This window comes from Bos indicus x Bos taurus, chromosome 5 (genome assembly GCF_003369695.1).
Source record: "Bos indicus x Bos taurus breed Angus x Brahman F1 hybrid chromosome 5, Bos_hybrid_MaternalHap_v2.0, whole genome shotgun sequence".
NCBI classification, from domain to species: Eukaryota; Metazoa; Chordata; class Mammalia; order Artiodactyla; family Bovidae; genus Bos; species Bos indicus x Bos taurus.
The window spans coordinates 64564575-64585831 of NC_040080.1; the positions used below are offsets into that span (position 1 = coordinate 64564575).

Here is a 21257-nt window from a genome sequence, read left to right on the forward strand (position 1 = left end):
TGGAAGAAGACAAGGATGCCCACTCTCACCATAGTATTGGAAGTCCCAGCCATAGCAATCAGACAAAGAAAAGAAATAAAATGTATCCAGATTGAAAAGAAAGAGGTAAAACTGTCATTTATGCAGATAACATTATACTAGGTCAAAAAATTCTAAAGACACTACACAAAAACTACTAGAACTGATAAATTCAGCAAGATACAGGACACAAGATAAACATACAGAAATCTGTTGCATTTCTTTACACTAACAATGAAATGTCAGAAAGTAAAAAAAAAAAAAAAAAAAATCCCTTTTAAAATAACATTATTAAAAAAAAACCTTAGGAATAAACCTGACCAAGAAGGTGAAAGACTTACATGCAACTATAAAACATTGATAAAGGAAATTGAAGATGATTCAAAGAAATGGAAATATAGCCTAAGACCTTGGATTGGAAGAATTAATATTATTAAAATGGCCACACCACCAAAGCAATCTACAGATTTAATACAATTCCTATCAAAACACCCATGACAGTTTTCACAGACCTGGAACGAATACTCCTAAAATGTATATAGAACCATAAAAGATCCAGAATTCCCAAAACAATACTGAGGAAAAAACAAATTTAGAGACATAACCCTACCAGACCTCAGACCATACTACAAAGCTACAGTAATCAAAACAGCATGGCACTGGCAAACCAGAAAAATGAACAAACAAAAAAACAGACATATGGATTAATGCAACAGAATAGAGAGCCCAGAAACAAGCTCATACACCTATGGTCAATTAATCTTTGACAAAGGAGGCAAGAATATTCAATGAAAAAAAAAGGCAGTCTCTTCAGCAAATGGTGTTGGGAAAGTTGGACAGCTGAATGTATATCAATGCAGTTAGAACATTCCCTTACACCACACACAAAAATAAATTCAAAATGGCTTAAAGACTTAAATATAAGATATGACACCATAAAATTCCTAGAACGTAAGCAAAACATTTTCTGACAAATTGTATTGTTTTCATAGGTTAGTATCCCAAGGCAATAGAAATAAAAGCAAAAATATGCAAATGGGACCTAATCAAACATAAGCTTTTGCACAGCAAAGGAAACCATAAATGAAATGAAAGGACAACCTATGGACTGGGAGAACATATTTGCAAATGATGCAACTGACAAGGGCTTAATTTCCAAAAATATACAAACAGCTCATACTACTCAATAACAACAATAGAAACCAACTGAATAAAAAAACGGGTAGAAGCCTTAAACATTTCTCCAAAGGAGACACAAATGATCAATAGGCACATGCAAAGATGCTCAACATTGCTAATTATTAGAGAAATGCAAATCATGAGGCATCACCTCACACTGGTCAGAATGGCCTTCAGTAAAAATGTGTACAAATAATAAATGCTGGAGGGGGTGTGGAGAAAAGGGAACTCTCCTACAGTGTTGGTGGGAATGTATATTGGTATAACAAGTATGGAAAACAGTATGGAGGTTCCTTTCAAAAAAAAAAAGAGTTGCCATGTGATCCAGCAATCCCATTCCTGGGTATATATATCCAGAGAAAACTAATTCCAAGAGATGCATGTAGCTCAGTATTCATTGCAGCACTATTTATAATAGCCAAGACATGGAAGCAACCTAAATGTCCAGGGACAGATAAACAGATAAAGAAGATGTGGCATACACACACACACACACACACACACACACACACACAGAGGAATACTACTTGGCCATAAAAAAAGAATGAAATAGTGCCATTTGTAGCAACATGGATAGACCTAGAAATTATACTACATAAGTCAGAAAGATAAATATCACATGGTATCACCTATATATGGAGTCTAAGATTTGATACAAATGAACTTATTTATAAAACAAAAACAGACTCATAGATATTGAAAACAAACTTATAGTTACCAAAGGGGAAAGTGGGTGAGAGAGGGATAAATTAGGAGTGTGGGATTAGCAGACACAAACTGTTATATATAAAATAAACAATGTCCTACTGTATAGCACAGGGAACAAACTATATTAAATATCCTGTAATAAATCATAATGGGAAAGAATACCCCCAAAAATGTATATACATGTGTGTGTATATATACACATATATATGTATATGTAACTGAATCACTTTGCTGTTCACCAGAAACTAATACAACATTGTAAATCAACTATATAATCCAATAGAAAATAAAAATAAATAAGAAAGAAAATAGAGTTCTAGACACTTTGCTAGATTTAATCATTTTGTACTTTCAATAATAAATTCCTTTTTCCTTTCCTTTGGCTTCTGGTGAAACTCCCAGCTGTGCTAAGGCAAACAAGAGGAGGGGAGCAGGATGTGTGGCAGACGGTAACTGGAAGAGGGGAGAGCAGATAGCAGCAGGAATCCAGGTGAGGACCCCAAGGGGAACTGGGAAGTTGGCGTGGACGTTAGGGGTAGCAGCGCCCCTCCAGCCCGCAGGGAATCCACTGTAGAGTCCTGTTCTGCCACAGTCTGGAGGACCACCTTTTACATTTCCCACAGGCCAAGATGCAGCCCATGACAAAAAGCCAGTGGAGTCCTTAGTGTGGGGATCTGATGTGGGATTGCTGACACCTTGACCACCTTTCACTGCTAGGAACTGAAAGGAACATCCCACTCGCCCTCTGGTTCCCTGTGGTCATTCATTCTCTCCAGGGTCCTTGTTTCCTTCCCACAGTCTCTCACATTCAAGCTTCTGAGGAAGGGAGTGAGCTTTTGCTACCAAAAAAGAAAGTGAGGATGGAGTGGGGGCATCTAGGGGCTCTGATGAAGGGGGGCATGGTGGCTGGGTCTCCCAGTTGAGTCTTCTTTGCTACTTGCCTCTCTTCCTCTTGCTTTGCCTTCCCAGACCACACACCTGCAACTACATCTGCAACCCTGACTCCACCTTCTCCTGGGTCAGGCTGCTGTGCTAGGAGGCCACCCAGCCTAGGACCCTGCAGAAGCAGGACCTCCCATGTGAGTGGGATCTGGGCTCCTTCGTGCAATCAGCTCACTGGCGCACCTGTAGCTGAATGGCCCTCGTGAGGCTGAGTGTGCCTGGGGGGCCAGAACCAACTCCACTGGAAGACAATGGGCCATAGACTGGTTTATCAAAGTGGCTGACAACATGTGTGTGGCTGTGCCCAGGTTGCTGGCCCAACAGCACCCCCATCTGGCCCCTCTACCAGGTTGAATGCTTTCAGCTGCAGACAAGGAACAGCAGGACTGGCTACATGCTGAACCACAAGATGCTGCAGCTCCTGGCACAGTGCTGGCCTCAGGCTGCCATGTCCTTGCAGTCTTGTGCATGTCATGGGGGTGGGCAGATGTCTGCCTCAGTGGAGCTGGAGTTTGTGACACCAGTGACATCTGTGGTTGGGAGATCTCCCAGCTCTTCCCTCCCTGCCAGGAGAGGGACTCTACTATAAAGCTCTACTTCTGGTACCAGATGCTCAAAGTGAGTAGTCTGGCCTGGGGTGGTCCTCCAGGGCTGATGCTGGAGCCCTGACCAGGTGCCCTCTGAACAAATATTGTTCAGATTACAAATAAACAGATGCCACCAAGATAACTTATCCAAGATCACTTAACTATGAAGCGGAGGTACTGGTGTCAAAAACAGATTTGACTCCAAAGTTCTTGCTTTTAACCAAAGTGACCTTATCTTCTCATTCCTCCAAGCAGCCCCCTCCCGTCTTCTCTAAACTTCACACCCCAACTCCCGCCCAGAACAGGAGTCATCTTGGGAGTTACTGACTCCTCTACTCCCTGGGTCCCCACTGTTGCTCTGACTTGCCTGTCTCCTTCCACTCCAGGAACTGCTGCACATGATGGAGTACCTGACCTACCACCTCGTGCCCCTGGATACTGCCCTGCCACCAGCCCCAGCAGGAGGCACCCGCCCTAGCCCTCTCCCACCTCCAGTTCCCCAGCCTGACCAAGGCCATTCCCTGACCCAGCTCTTCAAGAACAGACCAGCAGCTCACCCCCTAGACAAAATCACTTCCTCTTTAATTGCTGTTGATGAAGATTCACACCACTTGCCTTGGAGATGATGAGGGGGTAGTATCCCCTGCTGCTCCCGCCCCTCTTCTCTCCCCAATTACCTGGTCCTCTGCAAAATATTTTAGCCAGGAAAAAAAAAAAAAAAGACCGGAAACCACTGACACAGACGGCCCAAGGGCTGGGTTGATTGAGGGAGGCGGGGCTGGGCCAGGTAAATTCACCCCACCACCCCCTTTCTGGGGATGGGACAGGGAGGTCTGGAAACCCTCCCAGCCGCCTCACACCATCTTAACCCTGGCTGGGAGGGATCATGGAGTTGAGGGATGGGTCTGGAGCTGCTCCAGTGGGAGGGAGGGGCTGGACAGGAAGAATAGTGGGGGAGGGGTCCCACTGTAGGGGTGCCCCCTACCCCAGATCACCACGGGCGCTGCACAGTCACAGGGACGCAGTCACGGTCACAGACACTCACAACCCGAGAGCACCCCCACCCCACCCCACCCTCTGCCCACCCTTGGCTTCCCCTACCCTGAAACGCCCTCCCCAAGCCCTGCCCGCCCCCGCCCCTTGGTTGGGGAACAAAGCAATAAATTACAAGGCCCCTCCCCAGTCCCCCTTAGCACACTCTTGCTCTGTCCCTTCTCCCTCCCAAGATAGTAGTGAGGAGGGACCCAGGTTTTTGGCTCCCCCGACCCTTTAGCTTCCATCCATGGGTGGATGTGGGGGGAACGTCCTGATTTCCACTCCTCTTGGTCCCTTTCACGGAAAGGGTTGGGGACCCCCTACCCCCATGGGCAGCAGGGGTCCTGCCCCTCGCTGCCCTTCCCCCTTCACTGGGCAGTGAGATTAGCATGGAGGGGTAGGGTCCCCCTTATTGGCCCCAAGTCCCAGGGCTAAGCCTTCCCACGTACTAACCCCTCCCTGTGGCGTGGCGTCGCCCCAGGAGCCAGCCTGGGTAAATGCTCCCGCCGTGGGATAATCGAATACAGGCAGGACTTAGTCCTTTCCCCCACCCCTAGGGGGCACATTCAAACGGCCAGGAGCAGGGACCTCGGCGGGGGAGTCCCTCCAGCGGGTAGACCCAGAGCCATCCGAGTGTGGAAACAGTGGAGAGGGGGCGTGTCAAGCTGGGGTCTCCATGCCTCGTTGGGGAGAGGGAAGTGAGTTTGTGTCTTCTGGGAGGCGCGGGGGCTGTGCCCTCTTGCGGGGATGGGGTGGGGGAAGAAGTGCTCCCACGGGAACGAGGTGCGGATCGGAGAGGTGAGTGGGTGCATCTGTCCAGCGGTCCACCCGGTGTGGTCGTGCCCGGCCCGTGTGGGGGTGGGGGTGTCTCTCCGGCGGCGCAACTATACCAGCGCGACTGGAGCGTCGGCTCGGCCCACGCTGGCGGCGCTGCTCCGGCGGCGGGGGCTGGGCGTGGCGGTAATGCTGGGGGTGGTGGCCGCACTGGGAGTGGTGGCCGTGCTGCCGCCCTCACACGGGCAACCGTGCTGAAGAAGGACGTCGGCGCACAGTTGACTCCCAGCCTGGCGAGCGTAGAAGAGCGCGGTGCGGCCCTGCGCGTCGCGGGCGGACACGTCGGCGCCGTACTAGAGGGGGCGGAGACGGCCGCGTTACGGTGCGTCCCCGGGGCCAATCCCCTCCCGCCGGCTCCCCGGGATCGCCAGGCCCACTTCCACAGGGTGCGTTTGGGGATCTCGCGCCGCCCATCGCGCGCCTGCCTGTTTCCCAGACTGAACCCTCAAAGCCCCCTTTACAACATCCCCGGTTCACTTACCCACAGCAGCAGTTGCGTGATGACTACGTGGGAGAGCTCGGCCGCCAGGTGAAGTGGGGAGCGAAGCTGCGGGTCCTCTACGCTGGTGTCGAGCGGCCCGTGTCGCGCGTGGGCCAGAAGCAGGAGAACGGCGGCCACGTCCTGGGCCTGCACCGCGGCCCACAGCTGGCGGCCCAGCGGTTCCTCAGAAGTGCCCAGTGGCGCCAGGAACAGCAGCTGTTCGTATTTGGCGCGAATCCATGACTCACGCTCCTCCCTGCGACACCAGAGATCAACAGGAAAGGCTCTAGGGACCTCCCACCCCAAGACCTCTGCTCCCTACCCAGGTGACCCTCCTGGGAGCTGCACACACTAAGTTGCCCCCACCCCTCTTCTGCGCGCGTACCGCGAAGAGTCCCGCGTGGGTTTGACGCGGCCCCGCGTGTCACTCTCCCACACGCGGTTGGCCATATCGTTGCCAATGGCTGTCAGCACCAGGGTCAGCTCCCGCGGCCAGTCGTCCAAGTCGAGCGAGCGAACGCGGGACAGGTGTGTGCCCAGGTTCCGGTGAATGCCAGAACACTCGATGCAGATGAGTGCGCCCAGGTTCAAGCTGGCCCACGTGGGGTCTGGGGATGGAATGCAGGGTCAGCTGCCTGGCCGAGCAGCTGGACGGGCCACCCAGCAGCATTCATCAGTTCCAGCGAACCACACTCCCTCCCGGGTCTCTCCACTGCCCCCTTGTGCTCACTGGGGGCCCCGCAGTCCACGCAGATTGAGTTCCCCTTGGCATTCCGGATCGCCTGGATGGCCACGGCTTCGCTTTGGCTGTCTGTGCGCAGCTGCAGAAAGGGTTGGAATTAGTCAGACTCTCCTCTGAGCCCTTCTCCGGACGCCTCAGACACTCACCTCTGCTTTCCGCCCAACACCCGACCCTTTACCTTGACCTTGCTGCTCTCACAGCACTGGAGACTGGCTAGGATCTGACTTTCGATGGCCTGAACCCAGGCGTCCCGCTCCTCAAAACTGGCTGCCTCAAAGTGCCATGTCTGACCAGTGCTGGACACGATCAGGAACTCGAAGTTTTCTTCTAGGTGAGGGGATGGGATGGGGTCATTAGGGACAGAATTCAAACAGGAGCTGCCTTGCCCAAACCATTCCTCCCAGAGATCCATCCCAAGCCCCTGGGAATGGAGCAGAGTGGTTGGGGAAGCAGAGGGTGCGGGAGAGCAGGAAGCCCAAGCACATGCAGGGGAAGGCAGGGGCACCCCCACCCCTCTGCACCCCAGCTCAGCGCCCCACCCAGCTCCCCACTTGTTACCTGCTTTATAAATATTTCTTAAACTACCAAAGGATTTTAGTTTCCACATTTTGCGCTTGGCTGGTTTCCCGAAGCAAAGGAGATAGAGATAGAATGGAGAGCAAAACAGAGAAAGAGACCAAGAAAGGAGAAAAAGAGAGGCAGATGGAGAGGTGGAGAGAGAGATAGTGACAGAGAGTGCCAGAGACAAAGCAGGACAGACAGATGGGGAGAGAAAGCAGAACTAAAGTCAGTGGCCCCCGAGCAGAGAAGAGCGGAAGCCAAGAGCCATGAGAGTAGGCAGATCTGGAACCTGGGTCTGAGCACCCGGCAGAGAGCAGGGGCGGTAGGGACTGGGTATCATGACCAATGAGGAGCCGGGTCTCTGGGAGGGGAAGGGATGACCAGGATCTGAGGGAACATGGGGAAGGCGGACAGGAGTTCAGAGGCCAGGGGTGAGGGGTCCCTGGGGTTCAAGAGGAGTCTCATGGGTCTGTGGGAAGTCACAGGGAGGCAGGAATGGAAATCACTGTAGTCAAAGGCTGTTGTGGGAGCTTGGCAATCACAGAAAGTTATTGGGAACAGGAGCTGGGTGAGTAGACCCCAGGAGCTGAGGAGTCACTGGGGGACACTGAAGTCAGAGACTGAGTCCTTGGGGATAATGGGGCCTTCTGGGCACAGGGGCTGGGGTGTTAAGCAGAGTTGGGTCTGGAACATGAACTAGAGGGTCATTAGGAGAGGGAGCAGGAGCTACAGACTTACAGGGGTCATTGAGAACAGGGGCTGGAGCCTATTGCCATAAAAGGCATTGGCTAGGGAATAGGAGGAAGCACAGGGGCTGAGGGGCATCCATCCATTTTTCACTAAATAATGTACAGAGTGGTGATGATAGTCAAGCACTCCGCTCAGGCTCCTTTCCTCCTCCTGCAGGGGTGACCTGGAGTTTGGGGGTGAGGGTCCAGGGTGAGAGTGAAACTGCCCACCAGGGCCTCACCTTCAGCCTGCCCAGCCGAGCCTTCAGTTTTAGATGGTGTCGTCAACTTTTTCCTCCTCTGTTTCTTCACCATGGGAGAAGGAGGGGGTTCCCGACTCAGGGGGCTCAGGTCTCCAGATGGGGTACAGTCTTGGGGAGGGGAACACAGCTGCCTCAGCTGTCCCTTCCACAGATTCCCTGATTTCTCCATAGCCTGTCTCCCCTGAACTAGATTTGGCATTTTAGGGTCCCCCTCCTCAGCCATCCCTCTCTAGGAGGTCCCCTTTGATCAATCCTGGGGAGGAGGGCAGATGAGTGGTTTAGAGTCAGACCTGTACTCAGATCCTGGCTCTGCCACTTACTGGCCTTGAGACCTTGAGCAAGTCACTTAATCTTCTGAGTCTCAGTTTCTTCATCCCTAAAATGGGGATAATAATCTTGACCCAACAAGCTTGTTGTGAGGACCACTTGTTACAATGTTACTTGCTATTTGTTTAAAAAATTCATATTTCCAAACATTCCAAACGTTGATGGCTGGCTATGTGCAGAACAATGTTCTCAATTTAAGCCTCAAAGCAACCCTCTGAGGTAGAAACTATTATCTCCATTTTACAGATGAGGAAACTGAGATGTAGAGAGGTCAAGTAACTTGAATCCTCAAGTTCAGGCAGCTTAGCTCTAGAACCCACTTGTCTTAGCCATTATGCTAAACATACTATGACTGAGCTTGGTGCCTGGGTACCCAGTCAGTGCTTGGGGTGTCCACTTATTCACTGAGTCGAGCCTCCAAGTTCCCACCCCAGTTTTAGTTCCCACCGCATCCCTTCTGGATCTGGAAGACAGTAATGGAGGGTGATTCCTTACTGACCGGTGCTGAGGGCTCGTGCCAGGCTCCGGTCTGGCTTCAGCAGGTGCTTGGATGTCTGGTCTGGTGGTGGCTGCAGGGAGCTAGGGCTGGGGCTTGGGCTTGGGGTGGGAGTGGTGGCTTCTGTCAGACGGGGAAGAAAATAAATCCTCAGTGAGTCACTCAGTCTCTGAGTGATTCCTTACGTGGTCCCTTGTCATTACCCACCTTCCCACTTAACCAGTCCCATTCCCCTCTTCCTTCCACCTCCTCTTTTTCCTAGCCCTGGCCCCTCTCCTGCCCCTCTGTCAGCAGCCCCACTCACCAGGACCTTCCCCCATCTGGACAGTGCTCATGTCCTTGACCAGCCCGTTGATGCTGGCTGAGGGGCCAAAAGCAGAGATGGCCCGTGGGGGCCGCTTGCCAGGGACTTTGACTGTTGTTCGTAGTAAGTCCATCTCCTTGCCATGGGTACTGTGGATGTAATCCTACAGGAGTATACGGGTTGAGAGTGTAGGGAATGTTGGGGTCCTCAGTAGTGCTGGGAGGCAGCCAATATTATGGGCAGAGAGGGACTGGAGAGAGAGCTCTGGGAGCTGATTGGGTTGGGATGAGCCCAACAGACTGGGCCCAGCACTGTCTCCCCCAGAAAGCATCCCTGAATGGCAGGCCAGGTAGAGGTCTTTTCTCCATCTGCTCACACTAGATTGCAAGTCCTCGGGAGATGGATTTACATTTCTATCTGCAGCATGGGCACATGGTAGCTGCCTAACAGATGTTTTGCTAAAGTAAAAAGAAGAGGACTAGCACTTCCCAGAACCAGTGTTGATATCTGCTAGAGGCACAGACTGGAAGAGCTAGAAGTGCACCCAAGGCCAGCCACTGTAGCCCAGCCAGTCTCTGGCACTCACATTAATGCTGGGGTGGTAGAGTAGGAAGCCATTACTGGACAAGGTCACATATTTTTTCTTCCATTCTTTGTTCAAGGAGTTGCCACTTCGCTTTAGTAGGAAGCTCTGAAGAATGGAAAGAGACATGTGGGAGAAAACCCAGTGAAGACCGGCTCCCCCAGCCCAACCCCAGTCCCTGGACCACCCACCTGTTTGATGGGGATGGCTCGCCCACTTCCTGTTGTCTCTCCCCGACTGTCCAAGCTCCGTTTCTCAGAGTCACTGCCCCGACGATTCTGGAATGGTTATTGGCATCAATTAGAGGATGGATATGCTGATGGAAGGACATGAGAGACAGATGAAGGGCCAACAGAGAGATTTAGCGGCCAGGGAAGATAGGCATGTAACAGGGGACAGGCAGATAGGGGGTTAGACTGTCTAATACCGCAAAAAGGCTGGTCCTACGCTTGGCTGCCCGGTGCAGGGACCCTGGTGTGCTCAATCCGGCCACTGCAGCTGCCTCAGCCCGGAGCTCCCGGTGACCGACATTGGGTGAGGACGGGAGAGAGGAAGAGTAGTCGCTAGTGTGGCCCCCGTTACCAGCCTGCAGGCAAACAGAGGGCTCAGAACCACCGAGGGGCCCCCAGCCCACCAGGCTAGAGTTACATCAAGTGATGAGGAATTTGAGATAGTCCCTCATCTCATCACCATTTATTTGTATTATCATTGATAATAAAATTCTTCACTAGCGTTGTCACAGTGCTTTATATTTTGCAAAGGTTGACTTCACAAGTATTATGCCATACAATTTTCCTGACAACCTTGGGATGTTTAGGTGAGTTGCTCAAGGACACTGCAAATGGTGTTTCATACCTGGTTGATTTCCAGTCTGATGCATTTTCTACAAACTATCACCACCATTTCCATCTGCCCTCACCCCCACAACTTCCTTGGGTTCTTTGTGCCTCTCCTTGGACCAGCCCCTCCTCTAATTCCCACCAGCCCTTCTTTGGACCCTGAAACCCTGACTCACCTGCCCAGCTACAGGAGTGGAAGCTGCTGAGTGGCTTGGGGAGCTGGGGAGGGACTTGCAGGCAGCCAGAAGCTGCTGCTGCTTTCGCAAGGTCACCACTTTCTGGGCCACTGGAGGAGGGGAGGGGAAGAAGGCATGAGCAGGGCAGATATCCAAGACCACCCTTTCATGCCCAACTTTGAGAAGTGCCCAGGAGATAACAGGCTCCAACTTCCTCGTTACTGTGGCCTTCATGCCACCTGTGGCCTTGCCAGCTCCTCCTGCCCAGAAGGACCTGTGGCTATTAAGCAAATCTTCTCTGACCTCCCTGGTCCCTCCTCCCTCCCACGCAGGCTAATTTCCTGTCGCTCACAGAGGGAGGCCTGGAGGTGGGACCCTGAGGAATATCTAAGTCCCCCTGCCGCCCAACACATGCAGGGGATGGCCAAGCTCACCCTCCTGGAACACCCGATCCACATTGAGCCCATAGGTTGCACAAGTCTCATAGTAGCTGCAGCGCTTCATATCAGCACACAGAGCCCTGGCGCGAGCATCGCCCACCACGCGGGGGGAGGAAGCGCTGATCCTGTCTGAGGGGATGAGAAAGAAGGAGTGGTAGATGAGGGCTCCCATGCCCACTTTGCTGCTTTCCCTTCTTCTGGGTTCTAGTCCTAGTCTGGGACCACTGCTGCTGCTGCTGCTGCTGCTAAGTCGCTTCAGTCGTGTCCAACTCTGTCCAACCCCATAGATGGCAGCCCACCAGGCTCCCCCGCCCCTGGGATTCTCCAGGCAAGAACACTGGAGTGGGTTGCCATTTCCTTCTCCAATGCATGAAAGTGAAAAGTGAAAGTGATCAACTGCAGCCCACCAGGCTCCTCCATCCATGGGATTTTCCAGGCAAGAGTACTGGAGTGGGGTGCCATCACGTTCTCCGCTGGGACCACTAGGGGTAGGGTATGAGACAATATCCCTCCTATGACCGGGTGCAATGGGAGCGTATAGTCTTTTCTGAATGTTGGGCCCAGCTGCATCACGAGTAGGCTGGGTGAGCTCGGTGTGCGAGTCTTCAAAGAATACTCCAGAGCTGACTGGAACGTCCTGATAAGGTCTGACACGGCTGAGGCTTCTGAGTGGCACTCCCCCTGCCCTGCAAATTCAGTGAGTCCTGAACTGAGTGGGAGGACACCTGGCAGCATATGAACTGGGATGAGGCTGAATGTCCATGGTAACAGGTGGACTGTTCATCTGCAGCAGGAAGCCAGGAGGCAAGCAACAGGTGGAAACAGCCACCTGCAGGACAGGCATCCAGACAGAAAGACCTGCCAGCTTCGTACAGGTGGGTCCTGGAGAAGCTTTTCCTGGCTCTGCTGGGGAAGAGGGCCTGGTGGTGGCATCAGGAAACAGCAGTGTGAGAATACCAAGCAGGTGACACCTCAGAGGAAGGAGGTTGCCACTGCAGCTGTCCTTCCTGGAGGGTCCTCTTTTCTCTCTCAGACCTTGGGGAGTTTGTGTTTGATTTAACGACTCATTTAGAGACCAGGCTCCTTCCAGAGGGTTACTGAAATCCAAGTGGCCCTGTCCACACACCTTGCCAAGCTCTCACTTGTGTTGGGTGATACCCAGTAGCAACTCCCCTGAAAGCTGTGCTTCCCCAGCCCCTCCTTACCTTGTGTCCCCACCAGTGCCAGGGCAAGGCCTCCTCGTCCCTCACCCCGAAGGGAGCTCAGCTGCCCGTGAAGACGGCTTACGGCCTGGAAACTGTTCTCATCCTCCAGGCTGAAGACGAAAATCACAGCATCTGCCCAGCCTGAGAACTTGCGGAGGGTGAGGGAGCAAATGGATGGTCAGACAGGTCCACTCCTCTGGATGTTATTCCCAAGGAGACCTGGGAAACCAGAGGCCTCTCCTTTGGCCAGTGCTGACCCCAGCCCACCTGCCTACACCATCATCTCATCCCTCACCTTGGCATCGGGTGCCCCAGCTTCCTCTCGGATCAACACCAGATGAGTCTGTCCATCCACCAACATTTCTTTCTTGTGCTGCTCACCTGTCCAGAAGAGTTGGAGTGATAGGAGGTCAGAGGTCATAGGTCACCAAATCTCCCCATGCTCCTTGTGTTTTAGCTGTTGTGGCTGCATTCTTCCCTCTGGTCACCATACCTGCAGAGTCATTGATCACATTGCCCAGATCCCTGACCCCAACCCTTAGCTTACTATGGTTCCTGAGAACTCACTCTCTGTCTTCTCCAGGACCTGGTATGAACCAGTCAGGAATCGGTGGATAAGCGATGACTTCCCACTCCGGGCATCACCCAGCACACCCTGAGGAAAGGTTGTAGAGCAGAGATGGAAGGAATTAAGAAGTGGTAGGATGACTGAGTCTGAACATTCCAGAGAACTCAAAGGGACTGGCAGTGTTAAGTCTTCCAAGCAGGGTTCTACAGGGCCTGGGTGACATCAGTCAGGAGGGCATTTGCGAGGATCAGGCCACGAGTGTTGTAAGAAATGATCCCAAGCTAGAACTGGACCACAAGCTGAAGAATGTCAATTCAGTGCCATTTTTTTTTTTTTTTTGGTGGGGGGTGGGGAGGTGTTCTGTTGTTTAGGAAACATACCAGATGCATGTCTGGTGAGGGACATGTTACAGCTCTAGGCACTAGTTGGAAATTTTTACCCAGTTCTAGGCAACAGAACATGAAGGACTGAAGGGGAGAAGTCAAAAATGAGAAGAAATCTGGAAGAGGACTATGGACCAGCAGGAAGAAGGGAAACTATAGAAGGAAAAGTTATGAGGATGTATCAAGCCCCAGGAAGGTGCTATGAAGGTAGAATCTCAGGAGAACTGGAAAACTATTCCCCATTCTCATAGAGGGAGGGAAGGGAAGAGGTGACGGTGAGAGAGGTGAGAGTGCCAGTGGCAGGGAGATCAATCTTCATACAGACAAGGAGACTGGGTTACCTACCAGGCGCAGTTCAGGAATGGAGCGGCTCAAAGTCCATTCCTGGCTATTGATCACAGCTTCTGTAACAGAAAAGGAGTCTTAAGAGGGATACTCCAGGCCAAGGAGGGCTCCCAACCCTCAGTTACCCCTCTCCTTTTGTAGTTGCCCTGCCTGGGCTGGAGAGCTGTGTGGAAAAGCTGAGTTGAGAGTGGTCCCCAGTCCTCCCATCCTAGTCTCTCTCCCCACAGCTGTTGCTGCCGCTCAGTGGTTGCTTAGCAACGGAGCCAGCAAGACAAAAATACTTCAGTGGGCATCTCCCTTAAAACACATCCCCAAACGTGAGTCCCTGCCCCAGACTGGGGGACCAAGGCTCTGACAGTTGACGGGTCTTCCCTCTGGAAGGCGAAAAGGTGTCCTGCTCACCAAACTGACTGATTCCCAGGGTAAATCCCCAGAAAAAGGGACTGGGACATAGGAGGGAGTGGGTCCGCCTCAATCTCCCTTTCATAGGACCGAACCTGAAGTGAAGATATCATTCCCCCTTTTCAAGGTCAACGGCACTGTGGCTCTGACTCCTCCCCACAGCCCAAGGAATGGAGCTTGGATTTTTCTATACCCCCTTCTCATACCCTTCTCACCAGCACCCTCCAGAAGAACGATGGGGAACCGGGCTCCACTCCCAGGCCGAGAGAAGCCACCGGCCTGGGGAGGGATAGAGCGGGGGGCGGGAGAGGAAAAGATGCTCCTTCCGCCCGCCGGGTCCAGCCCCCGCGCCTGACACTAGCCGGACGTTCCCGGGGCGCCGCAGCTGCGGCGGGAACTCTGGGATCCGGAGCCATCTGCTCCCACCCGCTCGAGAGCCAAACCCCGGGGGCCGCCTGCGCTCCCGGACTCGCCACCTCTCCAGGGAGTGTGAGCTGAACCGAGACGCCCTCGCCTCTCTTTCCCAGAAAATAAATAAATAAAGACCACCACCACCACCACCACCCCCACCACCCCCCACCGCCACCGGAAAAAAAAACAACAACAACAAAACAAAAAACAGTACTTTCTCCGTACCCCTCCCAAGTCTCCAGGGGTAAGAATTGCCTTTGCAGCAGTTCCACCCCACTGAGTCACTCCGGGTCAGGCCCCCTAGGAATTTCAATGCGCTCTGGGGCTGGGGTGGGCGGTGGGGGGTAGTGAGGCTACCTATCCGCCCCCTCTCACTTCACAGGCAAGTGTTCAGCACGTTCCAGCCCCCGTGCACTCCCGTACTGCCCAATTCGCCTTCACTGAATGGAAAGAACCCTGTCCCTTCCTGCTAGAAACCTCACCAGCCTGCTCTCAGCCCAGCAAAAGACCTGTCCCTGGCGAGGACTGTCTGCAAGGTCACTCTGATGCCACCCACCCCAAGTGCTCAGGAGAAACTGAGGCTTCCCCACCCCTTTCTCCTTCAGTAACCCTCTGGGCAACGCAAAGCCGTTTCCATGCTCCCAGAGGCCAGCTGAAGCTGGGAGTGGAGTCTGGGGCTTCTCTGGGAGCAATTTCCTACAGCCACGCTGACCAAGGGCATTATTTATCCCAGAAAGCTCTGAGGCTTTCTGAGTCTCTCTGACATCGTCGTCTCTCATGTCCCACAATGCCTACTCACCCCACTTCCAGGACCTCTTATCCTTTTTGCCCCAGTTCTTGGCAGAGAAATGAACCTGGTTCATCCATCCACCCAAGAAGCTTCTCTCAGTCAGTCCTGCACACCACTCCTCCACCCCAAGCTGAGCATTCCAGGTGCCCTCCCCTCCCTGTCCTCAGGCCCTGGGCCTACTCACTAGGGGAGGCGCGGAGCTCTGCACCCAGCAGCTCCCTAGACCCGCTGCCGGAAGACAGGACCGGCGGACCCGGAGGGGGCCCGGGGCCAGGAGGCCCTCCTGTGCTCTTGGTAAAGATGCCGCTGATAAACTTGAGCATCTTGCGATCTCGAGTGGATGCTCGGCCCCCCTCCCGGCCCCGTTTCAGCCCGGGAGCTGGAGGCTCCAGAGTGATTGGAGGTGCAGGCCCGGTGGGCAGCGCGGAGGCGGCGGTGACAGCAGAGGTGGGAGTCAGGGTGGCTGGGACGGTTAGCGGAGGAGGAGAGCCGGCAGGCGGTCCCGGGTGCAAGTCACTGTTGTCCAAGGTCTTACTCTTGCCTTTCCGAGGGGACAGCTTCCCTCGGACTCCGGGCCCAGCCCCGACCCCACCAGAGGTCGTGGCTGCCGCTCCCCCTCCCCCGGCGGCGCCGGCGGCGGCAGAAACTCCAGTCCCGGCGCTGCTCTTTGACCCCTTGACCCTGGGCTTGCCCTCGCTTTCGGGCCATGACAGGCGGCTACCGGCGCCCTTGCCCCCGCCGGCTTTGGCGCCACTCGTGGTCACGGTCTTGCAAGGCTTGGGAGCCGGCGGAGGAGGCGCCACCTTGAGCCTCCGGCTGCCGGTGCCGGGGTGCGGGGAGGACGAGCCGGGAACGCCGACTCCCGCCCGGCCTTCGGGTTCCGGGCCCCCCCAGCTCGGGCTGCTGAGCAGGGGGCGCCGGGAGGAGGTGGGGGCGCCCCCGGGCTTGGGGTCTGGACTCAGGCCCCCGGAGAGCGAGGGTCCGGGAGGGGCGGCCCAGAGGGAGAGGCGGCGGCCGGGAGCTGGGGAGACGGGGCGGGCCGGGCTGGCCGGAGCCGGGGACAGGGCGAGGGGCTCGGCGCCCCCGGCGCCCGCGCTGCTCGTGCTGATCCATAGCGCATCCTGCCGGTGGAAGAGCCGCTCGTGCCGCTTCTTGCCCGGCTCCTCAGCGCCTCGGGGGCTGCCGGGATCCGCGGTCTCGGTACCTCTGGTCCCAGGGGCGCCGGCTGCGGCCGCAGACGGAGAAGGCGGCGGCGGAGGCACCGACTCGAGCTTGACCAGGGTCAGCGAGATGAGGTAGGTCGTTGTCCGGCGCTGAAGCGCGCCCGCGCCCCGGCTCATGGGGCCCCGAGACCCCAGAGCTGGGGAGGGGAGGGGACTCCCCCGGACTGCCTCAGGGGGGCCCGGCCATGCGGCCGCCCTGCTCGCTGCCCCCAGCCCCCGGACCCCGCTGAGCCCCCGGCCCGGCTCCGCTGTCGCCGCCGCCGCCGCCGCCTCCGCTTGCGCCCCCCTCCCATCACACGGGGCGCCCCCTCCCCATGCTCCCCGCCCTGCGCCCCCACCCCGTTGGAACCCCGGGACCTTGGTGCTGCTCCAAGGAGGCGCGCCGGACCCTGCACCCCGGCCTGGGTGGGGGCGCTGAGATGGGCGGGGGAGGGCGGGGAGGACTGTAGTGGGGGCAAAAGGGGAGAGGGAGAAAACGGGGCAGAAAAGAGGAACCCGGGGCTGAGGGAGAGGAACCGGTGCGGGGGAGGCAGGGGCGGGGAACGAGGGACTCGAGGGACAGGGGCCGCGGATGGGGTCGAAGGGGGTCTTTAGGAGGGTGGGAAGCTAATGGGGCTGGTCGTGCGGGGGATTCGCAGGGGCGCGGGGAGGATGCTGGGCATGGAGATACAGGCGCCGGCGGGGGAGGAAGGAGGGAAGCCGGAGGGGGTGGGAACCCACAGGTCTGGGGTCCGGGAGAGGAGGGGCATGAGATCCGGGCGCAGGGTCCGGGGGGCTCGCCGGGGCTCGGCTCGGTCCGGATGCGCGCTGTGTCCGGGCGCTCCCCTCACAGTGAGGAGGAGGCGGCCCCCCGCCCCCCCACCCAATCTCTCCCCCACCTTCTCTCCACCAGCACGGCTGTCTGCGAAGGCGGTGCAAAATCCAGGACTGGATTTCCCTCCCAAATCCTGGGCTGGATTTCCTGGAACTTGGACTCATCTACTCCAACATTGAGCCCCCTCCCCTAGTACACCTCGGTTAGGGAGCGCTACTGTTGGGTGTGGCCTTTAGGCAAGAGAGTAAAAATTGTTGTATGGGTGGGCAATCCCCGGCGAAAACGGAGCAAATTCGGGTTCACTGTCAATTACGGGGAGGCTGACGTGGGAAAATGGGGAGCCTTGAAATCCCTTTCCCAAGACCCCTTGTTTTCCCCAGGTACTTGCACAGGTTCCTCTTCTCACGACCCAGCCCCGTCGCCCACCCCCACCTTCCACACGCAGTGCATTGACTGGGCCATGACTTGAGCCTAACTGTCCCAAAGTGAACTTGGAAAGTGTTCCCTGGGGATGGGGACAAACATGGAACTTAGCAGGGTGGGTGGAAGGAGGGGTTGCCTCAAGTGGAGAGAGATCTACGGAGTGGAGGAGCCCGGCGGAAAAGTGAGTCCCAAGGCTCCAGCTCGGGGCGGAAGGAGAAAGAAGACGTCTACAGATCGACACCACCCCCCATACCAAAATGCATCCGGTCTCCATAGCAACCGTAGCTCCAAGAGCGCCTCAGAAAGAGCGGGGATAAGCAGAGAGAAGGATCGGTGTGTATGGTGGGTGGGGGGACGGGCTGGGTAGTGGAGCCACCACCTTCACACCTGGTTACACACATGCTGAACATTTAGCGGCCCAACATAAAGACCCCGTCAGCTGAGGCAGAGGGTACAGGCCTCCTCTGAGTTCCATTCAATCTGCTGAGGTTTTCGGGGTGGGGCTTTTTTCCGAAGGTTAAAGAGGAGATGGAATAAAAAACGCCTGCTCTGTGTCCTCCAGCCCTTTAGGGACCCTGGAGTTAAAGGCTGACTGTCCTCCAGCCCGGGGAGAAGGTTGAAAGGGCTAGGCCGATGGAGGACAGAGGATGAGATGGGCAGGTGTGCACCAGTCGAGGGAGGCCTCCCTTCCAGCCTTGAAGTCCCCTCCCTGGGACTCGGGGAGTCTCAGCGTTCCCCTAATTTGGCGTCCCACCCTCCTGACGCAGCGGAGACTATAATAAGTGCTGCCGTGGGCGGCTCTTGGAGGCAGAAGCCGGCGGCATGCTGGGCCCGGTAGGGGATGAGGGGGGAACGGTACCAGGATGCTGGGTGCCCTTTGTTCTCCCTGAAACTTGTACCCAGTCCCTCCGCGGTCCTCAGTCAGCACCCACCAGCGCCCCCCTCCCACCCCCAGCAGAAGGATGACACCATCCCCAGAACAGAAGACCCTTCAACAGCCTTTTCTGAAAGAGGGTGAAAATGTGTTGCTTCTGGCTTAATATTCCTTCCTTTGGTTGCCTCACTTTTCGTTTATGTTCAGTGGGAACAGAATCCTGACTCTTAAGAGTGGAGTGGAACAAATCACTTAGGAAGAGTGGTTTTCTCAGAGTTCAGCCTCCACCCTTCTCTCTCTCCCTCCTCTCCAAAGATAAGCTGTGTTCCTCTACCTGGCCTAAACCTCTTTCCTCCCCCACTTTTTTTTTTCCCCCCTAAGCAGCGGGTGGAGCTTGGAGGAGGCCTCCCTAGGAGGCCTCATGGGGCCACTCCCTGCTAGGCCTCCTTTTCTAACCCCTGTAGGGAAGTTATCAGCTATAATTCTTGGCAAAAGGTGGGGGAGAGATGGTGAGAGGGGTACCAGTGGAAGAAAGGCAATGAAAAAGGAATTAGACTGTTCCCTTAGGAACCTGAACCAAACTGTTCCTTCCCCAAGTGAACCAAAAGTTCCTGCTGGCCTCTATCAGAGGGGTCTGGCAGGAATCATCCTTGATGGAAAGAACAGTCTCTTGCCCACTCACCCCCCACCACAACCCCCAGGTAGGCAGCAGCATGGAGAGCCTGGAAGAGACCAGGGTATAATGGAGGATATACTTCACCCAGACACCTTCAGTGAGCAAAGTAGCTAGCTTTTATTGGCTCTTTGCAGCTTCAGAGGCAAATTAAATGACACCAGACCAGAGATGACCTCCAGCTCCACTAGTTCCTTAGTGGTGGGGCCTTGTGGATAGAGAGAAGCTACTCCTGCCAGGGCCCCACCACAGGATTGAAGGCTGGGGTGGGCAGGAGGATGTGGCGGATGGTGTTGCCATGGCAGCACTTCCTCCCTGTGTTGTCATCATTGCTTTAATGGCACTAAGGAGGTAGAGCGGAAGGTGTGTGTGTGGGGGGGAGACAGGAACAGGAGCACGGGGAGGAAAGGGGACCGAGGAGAGTCCTGGGGACTTCTCTGCACTTTCAGCTGTGCAGAGCATGCTGTGTGAGTGTTATGTGTGTCTGGGAGCCTGAGATACTCCGAGTGGTGTATTTCTGGTATGCGTGCATGTGTGTGTTCTCTCTACAGCTGGAAAACAAGAGGTCACTGATCCTTCGTGGGTCCTGGGAATGACCATATTATCCGGTCCTGGAACCTCCTGTCCCAAACTGCTTCCTGCCCCAGACTCCCCCAGCAGGGTCCAAGTCTACCACGGGTCTGTCACGGCCTGTCTTCCTCATGCTCACCCACTTCTCCATTGCCAAGGTCAGCTCAGCAGTGATCTGTATTTTGATCCCCTGGGAGGATGAGCAGAGTTGGGGAAAGAAGAAGAATGACACCTCCTCTGTCTTTTTACATCCTTTCCAGATGTATTCTTTCCCCAAGTCCAAGCTCCATCTTGAGAACCAGAAAGTGGCTGATTGGGAAATGATGGATGACCCGGCAAGCCCTTATATGCCCCTGCTGGTCCTCAAGACACCCAAGTTGGGAGCTAATCCTTCTCTTACCTCGTACGCTGTCCAGTGAGGCTTGAATACTGTCCCGAAGTTCAGGGTTGCTCACCCTCTCTGCCAGCTTCCTGAGGCGGTTTAGAGCCTGCCTGGCCACCTCATGTCGTCTGACTTCTGCTCTCACTGCAGCTACAGCCAACTGCCTCTGGGCATGCATGTTGCCCAGACCTGTCTTGCTGGGCTAAGAGCAACCACTGGCCCTGAAGCCCATGGCCCCACAGCCCCCAAACCCCAGAAGGCCCCTTCTGTTCAGCCTCAGAACTCCCCTCCCCTGCCCGCCCTTCCGTCTGTCGACTTCACTTCCTGACTGGTGAGTTTCAAACCCACAGCCTGGGTCAGCACTACCTCCTGCACCACCCACCCCCTCTAGCGTTGGCCCATCAGCTCTGCCAGCCAGCCCCTGCCACAATTGCCCAGCCAGGTGGATGGAGAGGTCTTAATGAGCATCCGAGGGCCTCCTGTGGGAGGTGGCTAATTAAGATGGGTGCTGGTGAGGGGAGAGTGTGGCATGTCAGGTCCCAGGTGCAATCCCAAACTTTTTTTTTTTTTTTCCAATCCCAAACTCTTGACCTATAGGTTTGTGTACAGTCTCAAACCCTCACAGGAATCCACACACTCTCAGTCTGGCACCTTTAATGCCCTGCATTCCATCTTACGGCTGTACTCCCCACCTACTCTGCACATACAAAGGGTTCACACACTTTACATCTTACAATGTAACCCTTCTTTAGTGGGCTACCCCACTGCAACCACCTCCTGCTTAAAAGGGCCAAGTAGGCACAGGGAGAACAAGTTATGGAGGATAGTAATCTGTAACCAGACAAAACCACCAGGCTCCATGTTCAGTTACTTTCATAATAATTGATTTGTCTATAACACTTAATAGTTTACAACACACTTTCATATATTGACTGCACAACAGGCCCAAGG

The 21257-nt window shown here is 54.9% G+C and overlaps 1 protein-coding gene and 1 long non-coding RNA gene across 6 annotated transcripts; one reads left to right on the plus strand and one right to left on the minus strand.

The window, feature by feature from the left end:
* Positions 1-3992: 3992 nt before the first annotated feature.
* Positions 3993-21039, minus strand: AGAP2 (ArfGAP with GTPase domain, ankyrin repeat and PH domain 2). Of its 4 annotated transcripts, none has more exons than XM_027542379.1 (19): positions 20325-21038; positions 13745-13803; positions 13016-13103; positions 12744-12829; positions 12449-12596; positions 11238-11372; positions 10804-10913; positions 10216-10374; positions 9980-10066; positions 9792-9896; positions 9206-9368; positions 8905-9024; positions 8058-8186; positions 7085-7144; positions 6705-6853; positions 6515-6605; positions 6170-6392; positions 5785-6040; positions 3993-5596 (listed from the first exon to the last, which is right to left on the minus strand). In XM_027542379.1, the coding sequence occupies exons 1-19, from the start codon at positions 20482-20484 to the stop codon at positions 5354-5356; spliced, it is 2571 nt and encodes an 856-aa protein (XP_027398180.1). In that variant the 5' UTR covers positions 20485-21038; the 3' UTR covers positions 3993-5353. The 4 variants fall into 4 exon arrangements, with proteins under 4 accessions (XP_027398180.1, XP_027398178.1, XP_027398181.1 ...); XM_027542377.1 differs by lacking the exon at positions 20325-21038 and adding an exon at positions 15532-16798; XM_027542380.1 differs by lacking the exon at positions 7085-7144 and having other exon boundaries at positions 20325-21039.
* LOC113892893 lies at positions 16553-20343 on the plus strand. Of its 2 annotated transcripts, XR_003511161.1 has the most exons (4): positions 16563-16642; positions 17463-18140; positions 19906-20082; positions 20185-20343. It is a non-coding gene; the product is annotated as an uncharacterized LOC113892893 (long non-coding RNA). The 2 variants fall into 2 exon arrangements; XR_003511162.1 differs by lacking the exon at positions 17463-18140 and having other exon boundaries at positions 16553-16642; positions 20185-20342.
* Positions 21040-21257: the final 218 nt, after the last annotated feature.